The following is a 10,754-nucleotide window of genomic DNA, read 5'->3' on the forward strand; positions in this document are numbered from 1 at the left end:
AAAATGAGATATTATTAGCGTATAGATAAGGCCCTGGCAGGTATGCAATATGAAGCTGTGAAAGTTATTGAACTTCTAAATTGCTTAGCCTGTTCACTTTCATCAATTTAATGGTATATTTTGGTTTCAATCTTTTTTCCCATTTTCTGTTCATCAGAAATTTTAAAGTAAAAAATATTTCAAGATTTATACTCAAAGTTAAATTTCCTGGTTTCTATAGATGTACTATGATGACCCAAAGGTCACCTTTATTTTAAAATTGCAAAAATAACAGTTAAACATTCATAATATTTATTTTACATGCACTTTTCACCAGTAATCAGTCTACAATAAATATATTGGTATAAAGGTTTCTGATAAAATAACTTTACATAGGTTTTGCTGGCCAACATAGAGATAATATATAATCATTGACAGCACATTTTGTTTTGCTTGAGTATTATTAAGGGCTTAAAACTTACAAATCCCTCTGGACATCTCATCGTGTCAATATATAAAATATCAAGGAACCTAAAAACTAGCTATACATACCTCCACTAAATAGTCATCATTCATCTAAGTTCTCCAATTAGATGATGTACCACTTTGATTAACAAATACCTGTATGAAACTAGAGCTCCAAAAAGAAATAATGTCTAAAATAATTAAGTATTAAATCCAAAAATCACACAAGGTCCATGGGCAACAGTGTGTCTTACATAGTCACATGGGTACACAGCAGTGGTTTGCACAAATCTACTCCAACTTACAAAAACTACAGTACATTGTACACTTGCATCTAAACCACCACAGTTGCTTTCATGTTTGTTTTCCATCCTCTGATCTATCCCCTAAGTCTTTGTCCCATTCAAAGTTAATGTTGAATAAAATTTAGTTGGTTATTTAAAAAAACCTAAGCACATCCAAGCAAACGTTTGTTAATTCTGAGTATTTAATAAATGCTACAATTACTAATTTGTTTATTCATTACAGTGACTTGTATATTTTATTGTACATAGTTACACGTTTCTTATAAAAAGGGCTTTATAATTACATGTTGCTAATAAATTCAAATGGCAACATGACAATGCACTATTAGTCGAAAGCTTTCAAATCTACTCTCATAAACACTAAACAATTTCTATTTACATGGTTACTTTTGTTTGTGATCAATTTTTTCTTGCATCAAAAGTTCATTTACAACTCTAATCCACAAGTATTTAAAACTAAACCAGTTACCTATTCATATGATCTGGAGACCCCAATGCTGCATATGTACAACACAATTAGTATGTTTTTCTGTATTTGCCTCCACAATCTCTATCATATGCATTTACCTAAAGGTGACTGACCATCTTCCCAATTACAGGATGCTTATTTATATGTGGAAATACTTCAATTGGGTCACTGTTGATTCCTTCAGTTTGACTATACATACTAGATAATGTTGTCAATGTGAAGTCATCTAATGAGTTTCCAAATCATTACATATTGAAAATTTATTTAGTTAATATAAGGTGGTACACACTGTTTCCGTTTCATACTCTTCATTCCTGTGGCCAAATATGAATGTTTCTCTCATTTTTTTGTAACACAAACTACTCCATTTCCAAATATTTTCGATAGAATAACTACCACCATAGTTGTCAACCCAATGGTTGATTTGATGGGTAAGGATAGAGCTCACCAAGTACTAAGCCCAATTGTGTATGCAATTCACACATGGGAGGGAGGGGGTTCAGAAAAGGTATCTTAAAAGGAAATTTGAATCAATGATCTTTTCAATTCATTTTTACTATTTCTAAAATGTCACAAGTATCACAGGATACCAAGACCAAACCCCAAAGTTAAATTAGTTACATCTAATTTACAGACGAACTTCAATCAGCATGTGCAATCATCTGAATTAGGCATAAATGAAATGATGCTAAGTATCAAAATAATGTAAAATAGTTTTGCAGTATGCAGTTTTCATTTTTACAAGATATACAGCAATAACTGTAATATTTAATTATTTCACATTGCATTCTAATAAAAGCAGTTGATAACAATGGAGAACAATTATCCTTCACTACATGAGCAACATCTTTTCGCTTCTATGATGGGGGGGAATATATTGGAGCTTTTATATAGTAGCTCCCTATGGAAGCCAATCTTTTACTTGACATAAATAATAAACTATCATATATTAGGTTATGCAAATTTCTTTATCATACATTTTGAAGATTCCACTCATGTGCAAATATTCCACAATAACATGAGCTCATGCAGAAAAGGATAATTGCGTAACAGCCAATAAATAAACGTCTTTATAATAGGAAATGCCCAAGTGTTTATACATCTGTTCATAATAAATTAAATGCATTTATTGACTCAGATTTAATCCACTTAAAACACAGGAAAAACATCCGTATTAAATGAGTCTGTAATTTTCCACAGGCTTAAGTCTGTGGAAAATTACAAACTCATTTGATATGGACATCAAACAATCCCACAAAGTGTAGCCTGAAAGTGTAAAATAAACAGGAAAGATAGCCAGGGGTGGATCCACATACTTGACCAGAGGGGCTTGAAGGAATAGACATATGATACTATGAAAATTAGAGGTATATTAACTTTTGAGAAAGTAATAATTTTTCATTAATCACATATTAATCTAATTGAAGTGCTAAACCTGAAATTCGTCATTTTGTACCCGGAATTTAAAAGGAAAATTATGTTTAACCTCTAGCACTTAGCTCTGATGGTAGGCTATCACCTCCTACCCTCCATGAATCCACCTCTGAAAATAACCACATCAAAGAATTTGCAATCAACAACAGAAATAAGTTCTGAACATGGTCATTCAAAGGCTATGAAAAAGAATGCAAGTTTGTACACATCAAAGAAACAACATAAAGTAGCAATCATTTTCAAGATTTCACTGCATTGGAAAAGCCAAGATTTATTTATCACGCACTAGTTTCAAGTGCTACTCTCTAAGGGTGAATTAGCACTAATTACACCATTTTCTATTTCATTTCAATTTTGCATTTAGTTCTATTGGCCAGTTGAAATTTCTTCACAAGGCAACCTAATTCTTCATGTGAACAGAAAGGGATAGTGGTGCCATTAACAGCAGGATAAAAATTGAGCTAGGATTAAATGAATAGTTAAATAGCAGCTTAACTCAAAGAAAAGAAACAAGATGGTCCAAGTTTGAAAAATGGACCCTACCATATACATTGAATTTTCATAAAACATGATGAAATTGGAAAATACGAGAGATGAATTGGTATCCCATGATCATTGTATTTTAAAAACAATTCTTGGACCTTAAAGAGTTATTTCATAATAATTACTCTTCATTTCTCATAAGTAACCATTTTTTCAACCACGTTAGTTCTATATGTAGCTAGCTTAATAAATGAACTGGGCATCAAGTTGGCAAGTGACAACTTATGTAAAATAGGGCTTCTACCATTTGGGCTGAATTAATAGCCACAACTCCTCTGGCATTATTTCTCAGTAAAAAAATACTACTAAAATATCACATGACACATCCTGGGGGAATAAATTAGGGGAGAATTATATGGCTGAGACATTGACATGCGGCAACATTAAAACTCACTACTGTCCACTTTTTCACTGAAAGGAAGAAACAGCAGCAGATATGTACTGGTGTGCCATTCAGTGTCCAAAAACTCTACACAATTCAGGAGGTCCCATGAATAGATGTCACTTTTAAATAACATTGCTCACCACTATTTACAAATGGTAATCAATACTCATAAAAATTAGTTACTGCCACAAATAAAACAGAGCATTGTTGCCCTATAATCACCGAGTACATGAAATACTTATAAACTACCAATTATTTTAATATGAGATTGACAACTTATTTAAATGATTGGAAACTAACTAAACAGCAATTAAATATGAAATTTAATACTTGAGGCCAATAAATGGCATAAAGCTGCACACTTCTCAACTTTTAAAGTTACAATAGCACAGGCTTTTTATGTACAAGCAAGCTCACATGATCACCATTGATCTTACAACCCAAAAATAATTCCTATAATTACAGTAGCAGAGATGTGATTATAAGAAATACCATTCCATCCACCCTGCTTTTGAGCTTATTTACAAACAAAATTCCATGACATGGGTGAGTGGAAACGTTTCTGCATCAAATAACATGTTTACAATCAACTAGGAACCTCATGTGAATGACATTTATGGTGAACTGGTGAGTTTATGGCTTCTATTACTTCATTCAAGTTCCTGAAGTAACATGAATTGCACATTCGTAAGTAAATAATGAAAATTTCCAAATATTTCATTCCAACTATTTATGCCTATTTTCAATTACATACACTTTTACTAGTTTTCCTTATGAAGCTTGTAGATTGAGGATAAAATGAATGAAATAAGATTACTAAATAGAACAAGATTCTAGTCAAAAAAACGAGAGCTAAATATCTTAGTATCGGAATGTTGACTAATTTGAGAAACATACTAAAAACAGATTTGAAATGCCATAGTCTGCTTTATTCATTTTAGTGCACCTTATTGGGATAATTTCAAGTTGTATCACAATAGTAATACTGAGTAAAATAATACTTCTCAACCAAATAAAAATAATTTCCTTTAACTTTCCTTTCAACATAATTTTATGTTTCCAAATATTTAAAATCATCCCAGAGTGCACTACTTTCATAATTACTTGTCAAGGGCTGATTGATCTTTATCTGAACCCACCAGCTATTGTCGTTTGTGCTGAAATAAGAGTACCACAGCCTAACACCCAATCATTCATAATGCCTCAATACGTTTTGTATCGAAAAACTGATTAAGTCAGTGGAAATTCGAAATTCCTCATAGAATGGAAAAATAAAATTTCCACATAGAAGGTATCTGAATTCTTGCCCAAGCCAAAACTGACTGATTTAATAGTTCTTGAAAAATACTACAACGTTATAAAATTAGTTCCCACGTAATCATTGTGTCTACTGCTTCTTTTATCACATGAGTTATCAACAGCTTTGTAATGCTAGCAAAAATAAACTGAAATACAAAAGCAAGAATGTGACAATTCTCTTCTGTACAGGAATGTATTTATATTGAAGGAGTTACTTCTCCCACATGCAACTGTTTTATACAGACAAATGAATCACTGAAAATTGAATCCATTGCTAAGAACATAATTAGACTTTATACACAACGGTCTAGCTGCTATAGTTTTCAGAAGAGTGAAAGCCATTTTGGACTCTACAAAAATTGGGCAAATATCTTAAATTAGTTAATTATCAATAACAGGATATGATGACATCAATTACAAAACTTGTAGCAATGCCTTAACTTCTTGTTGAGTAGCAGTAATTACCTAATTCAGCTACACTAGATCACATTCAAAACCTTCATTTAAGATCAATACCATCTTCAAGTTCTTACTTGACTCAGAGAGATCAAGATTTCCTTGAACTATGAGTGACCCTTTTAGAATTATTTTCACAACAAATAAATACATTTGAGTCACTAGACTATTATCACTTCTTTGTTCATCTGAAGTCAACACAAAGACATAAATCAGAGTACATGGAAGATGTAAGGCATTTATCGACATCTAGTTAAAGCATTTAATTCCAATGGCCAAAAAATTACATATTTCAAATTATGTATCACAAAATAAAAAGCACTATTGGGGTTTTCTTGTATTCTGACCAAAGCTACTTCACAATCCCCTTAACGAAATAAAAAATTCTAATAATGGACCTAATATGGCCAAATGATATCAAACCACACACAAGCAATCAATTTGTACGTGGAGGAATCATGATAATCAAAATAAAAATACAATTTCTGAACTATGATAATGGGGGAGTGCAACAGCATTTTTAAAGACCTACAAACAACCACAATGAGGAACTGTATCAAGAGCATCTCAATTAATGGCTGATAATATTGTATACACACTGGTTAGTTATGTAACAGATGTATGGGACCAAAATGGTCTTCTTTACGGGCTTAGACCATACAGCTATAAAACAATCTCTGATTATACATCATTTTAACAAAATATGCATTGCTTTCACATGGAATTAAAATTGGCTTCACGGTTTCAATTGTAGTTCTTCACAAGTTGAATGACTGAAAAAGTCCTATGTTTTAGAATGTTTTCTGATCCATTATTAGTGCTCCATTAAAAAGAAAATGATGACTCTGCTTTATGGAGCTGGTAATAGAACAACCTGGATTATTTTCAAATCTATTTATCTAAAGAATGGGTTACAAGAACTTTTGAAATGAGATTATTGAAACATTACTGACAACCTGTAGGTCCAACTAAACATAAATGTGTGTTATCAACATATAAGCGAGGGTGATGTAAATCTAGAGTGGTGCTTCTGCTCCTGATGGAGTGTGTGCAGGCTGAGGTGGGCTTGAATGCTGAATTTCTGGCGGACTAGAATGTTGAAGCATTGATGATGGACTAGAGTGCTGCAAAGAGGGGGGATTACTAGGGTGTTGTGCCTGCTGCTGGATGGAAGGCGGTGTGGTATCCATAGGTCTTGTAGAGGGGGTGGGAACTGGAGGTTGTGAAGGAGGGGGTTGTGGTGCAGGGTCATCAGGTGGGTGTAAGCGCGAATGGAGTGACAGGCTATACTTTTGGGCAAAGGACTTTCCACACTTTGTGCATGTATGCGGCTTCTCCCCCGAATGTCTCTTAGTGTGCTGAACCAGTCCATGTTTCTGTGCAAAAGATTTTCCACACTGCAGGCAGAGGTGTGGTTTGTTGGGTGGTACAGGCGGTTGAGAAGTTGTGGCCCCAATCAAACGGCTGTCAGCCAATGAACCAGAAGATGAGCTCCCCCCAGGGGTCATTCCGGCACCGCTTCCTGAGGGAACCATGCTTCTGGCCACAGGGTGATTTCCTGCCATTCCTGGAAAAGCAAGTCCACAGAGATCGGTGACAAGGGACCTCTCGCCGGCGTGTAGGCGAAGGTGGAGGGCCAATCCTTCCCTACTGGCGAAGCAATTCCCACACTCCCTACATGCAAACGAGCGGCCACCCGCTGTGTGTGCCGCCCGGCAGTGCACGGCTAGCTCACACTTGCGCCCGAACGCCTCCCCGCAGTGTTGACACGCAAACGGCCGCTCGCCCGTGTGCAGTCGTGTATGCGCCACAAGAGTACGCTTCTGCAGGAACTCCTTCCCGCACATCTGACAGGAATAGGGCCGCTTGCCGTGCAGCCTCGCGTGGCCTACTAATTGGAACTTGCGCTGGAATGCGTTGCCGCAGTCGGGACACACATAGGGTCGCTCCCCTCCATGGAACCGCGAATGGGTGGTAAGGTGCTCCTTCTGTGAGAAAGATTCTCCACATTCTGAGCAGGCAAAGGGTCGCTCGCCTGTATGTAGCTTTGTGTGGGTCACCAAATGGCGTTTCTGCGAGAAGGTGCGGCCGCACTCTTCGCAGGAGAAGGGGCGATCCCTTGAGTGCACGCGTGTGTGTGTCACCAGGTGATGCTTCAAAGTGAAGGACTTCTTACACTCAAGACACGTGTACGGACGTTCACCCGTGTGTAGCCTCTGATGAGTTACGAGGCAGTGCTTATGGGCAAAGGATTTCCCGCACTCAGAACAGATATATGGGCGTTCACCCGTATGCACACGCGTGTGGGTGGTGAGATGGTGCTTGAGAAGGAAAGATTTACCACACTCCTCGCATGAGAAGGGCCTTTCTTTGGGCTTTCCAGGACATTTCGGGTCTTTAGGATTCCCGGCGCTACCCGGTGCGCGCCCAACATCGGCCGTCTCAACTCCTGAGGCTGCCCTTTGATCGCCTTGCGGCGATTCAGTTATACCTTGTTGAGGTGGACACCCAGTCACCTCTCTCTTTACTGCATCTCCACAGTCCAGTGGAACTACGGGGGGCTGTAGCACACCACAAGCAGAGAGCTGATGTTTAGCGGCTGCTTGGACGTGTTTATCAGCAAATACCAAACCATTAGTGCCGCAGCAAAAGGAATTGGTGTCAAAATTACACTTTGGGTCCACAAAGGGTCCTGGTGCAGATGGATTGCTAAAAATGTTTTTGCCGTGAACACGAGAATTGTTTTGAATGTTGTCGTTCATTAAGAACATTGTTCTACACATAAAATTGCTATTCATATTTTTGCCGTAATTTGACTGCTTGGAAACGATGTTTTGCTCGTTATTCACTGACTGGGGGGATTTGAAAAAATCATTTTGAAATCTGGAAGTCTGTCGAATAGCCGCCGTACGTGCGTTTGGAAAATCTACTAGGGGTCCACTTCGTTTACCGTTACTATTCACTCCGTAATTTTTCACACCGCAGGTTGAGGTAATTCCCCATGGGCCGTGGAAGGTTGCTGCTGTCGTTGAATTACCACAAATACTTTTGTGAGGGCCAATCTGGTAACTACCGCCGTTCTGGAAGACATCCCTTATAATGGAATCCTCTTGCCGTATCCTTTCCACAAGTAACTCGGGAACAACTTTCAAAGAATCAAGGTGCACTAGAGAGTGATGACCAGCCCAACCCATAGACGTCGAGATTCCTTGATTCTGGTTACTGAAAAACGCAAGAAAATTGGGTAAGTTCAAACTTCAACCGTAGTTTCATAAAAATAGCCATTACACGGTATATTATACTCAAAATATAACCAAAACACAATAATTCCGTCGCGAAATCAAAGGCTTGAGAATGATAATGAAGGTTAATGTTATGCATTTAGCTATACCTTCCGACATCAGAAGCTTTTCTGCCTACAGACTCTTCTAAGCGTCGAAAACAAAGCCATTAAATGTCTTTCACCTCCAAACCGATAGGTCCGCCATTTCCTAACTTCAGCAAGGCGGAGTGCCAACCGATATTTGTTCTATTCAGTTCGGAATATATCACTTATTCATTCATATTATTTATTTAAACAATTCCGTGCTGACATAGGTCCGTATACGACTTAAAATAAATATCAAAATTCACGAGTAAATCTTTTTTCGTTTGGCTCGGTTGCCTAAACTTTGATATCGATTTCGTACGTCATCCAAGTGTAAACAAACATGCGTTGCGCATCAACAACATCATCTTTTTGAGCTTTCAACTTTCAAGCTGTCTGAATAACAAGGAATGTAATTTCCGAATGGTATGAAAACTATCCCTCACAGCATTGTTCCCTATTAAAGCAAAATAGGTAAAGCGTTTTTTAACAAGTAATAATTACTTGTACGTAAAATATAAGTCGCTGCAAACACAAAAGCTACACATTCTAACAGGCATAAATAATTACTCTCTCGTTTGATAGAGAATCCAAATCATCATTACTCACCCTTTACAATCTAATAGCACATCTTCTTTCTTCACGAAATGGGCCACTACATCAGAAGTGTTGCCAAAAGGCGGATAAAGTAGTGCGGTACAATGCAATCCCAAGTCGTTCACTTCGTTGGCTTGAGAAGACGACTTCACCGGACTTTGCGGGTCGTACTGTGATTTCTCGGTGTTAATATCTGGACTAGATTGAACTGCTGTCGATGAACTATCACTCGCGATATCCTTCTGCTTTACTGGTACCGCTTCATCCTCGTACCCATTTTTGCCAGATGCATGAGACGTTGGCTCGTTATTTATTTGATTGTTATTCCAAAATGCAGCCTGGTCATCCGAAGTAGGTACAGATGGTTCATTTATATCAAAGGATAATTTATCTTTATCACGACTATAGTACAGAGAGCTCACTCCTTGAGCCACATTCGAATCTCCTGACTGAAAACCTAGGCTATTGCTTTGTTTAACGTTACAAACTGGTAGTAATTGAGACTCGCCACTCCCAGAACCTATATCCATATTAACTGACTTTTTATCTACATGTTGAAATTTTAAACGTTGCTCCACAACACTTAATTCCATCCTACAACTTCCAACTGATGGTCTGGGTGTAACATCTCCATTGGCCTTGTGCTCCCAATGGTGTGCCCATTGTTCTGGGACTTGGCACACATAGGTCATATTTGTATCAAAAGTTGAAACCGTATCTTCATGGTTAATGACCTGTAAAAAAAATGTTTAAGTATACTAAAGTCTCTCTCTAAGAGCTGGCACACACAAACGAAAAGTGATTTAAATGTATAAATCAATGAAATATCACCATCAAATGCAGTTTTCGGGTATATTGCAAACAATGTTTTTATCCTTTTCCGTGTATTAATGCAATGATATTTCAATGCGTTCCTTGATATTTTTTTAACTAGGTATTGCCTCTTAAGCTGATAGTGCATAACATGATACTGAGGAAACTCTGCCCATTAACCATATTCATAAAAAGTTCATGATCAATCATTAAACTAATTTAAACGTGAACCACTATGAAAAATATTAACACTGTAAAGGTCAAGGTAAAAACTTCTATTTTGCCAGGTATTTTCTGACGTTCATGTCCGCAATTTAAGCATGTTATCCTCTTTCACGAAGTATCCTTCATAAATTACGCTGTATCAAAATAATAATATTATATAAAAGTACTAGGGAAATTCAAATAAAATCCGTGATATTCATAATCGACTCAAGAACGTCATTGGTTCTGTAATATATGGAAGAGAATGATGCTAACTGGAAAATCTGTGCTACATACCTCGCCGACATTGGCAATCAGTTGACACAATTATAAAAATAGTACCACTGCGTAAACACGGTGAATTGCCATTCTTCTAACAATATATTCCCATTATGTCAAAATTAGGTATTGCCCACTAAATGCCGATTGGTTCATAAA

At 37.0% G+C, this 10,754-nt stretch overlaps 1 protein-coding gene across 1 annotated transcript; it reads right to left on the bottom strand.

The window, feature by feature from the left end:
- Positions 1–306: 306 nt before the first annotated feature.
- On the bottom strand, positions 307–10,740 carry LOC139691947 (zinc finger protein 84-like). The gene is made up of 3 exons (XM_071589907.1): positions 10,614–10,740; positions 9,312–10,033; positions 307–8,557 (listed from the first exon to the last, which is right to left on the bottom strand). Exons 2-3 carry the CDS (start codon positions 9,989–9,991, stop codon positions 6,352–6,354), a joined length of 2,886 nt encoding a protein of 961 aa, XP_071446008.1. The 5' UTR covers positions 9,992–10,033; positions 10,614–10,740; the 3' UTR covers positions 307–6,351.
- Between the last annotated feature and the right edge of the window lie 14 nt (positions 10,741–10,754).

The sequence above is a fragment of the Hetaerina americana genome, unplaced genomic scaffold, assembly GCF_022747635.1.
Source record: "Hetaerina americana unplaced genomic scaffold, ioHetAmer1.1.p SCAF_4, whole genome shotgun sequence".
Classification (NCBI taxonomy): Eukaryota; Metazoa; Arthropoda; class Insecta; order Odonata; family Calopterygidae; genus Hetaerina; species Hetaerina americana.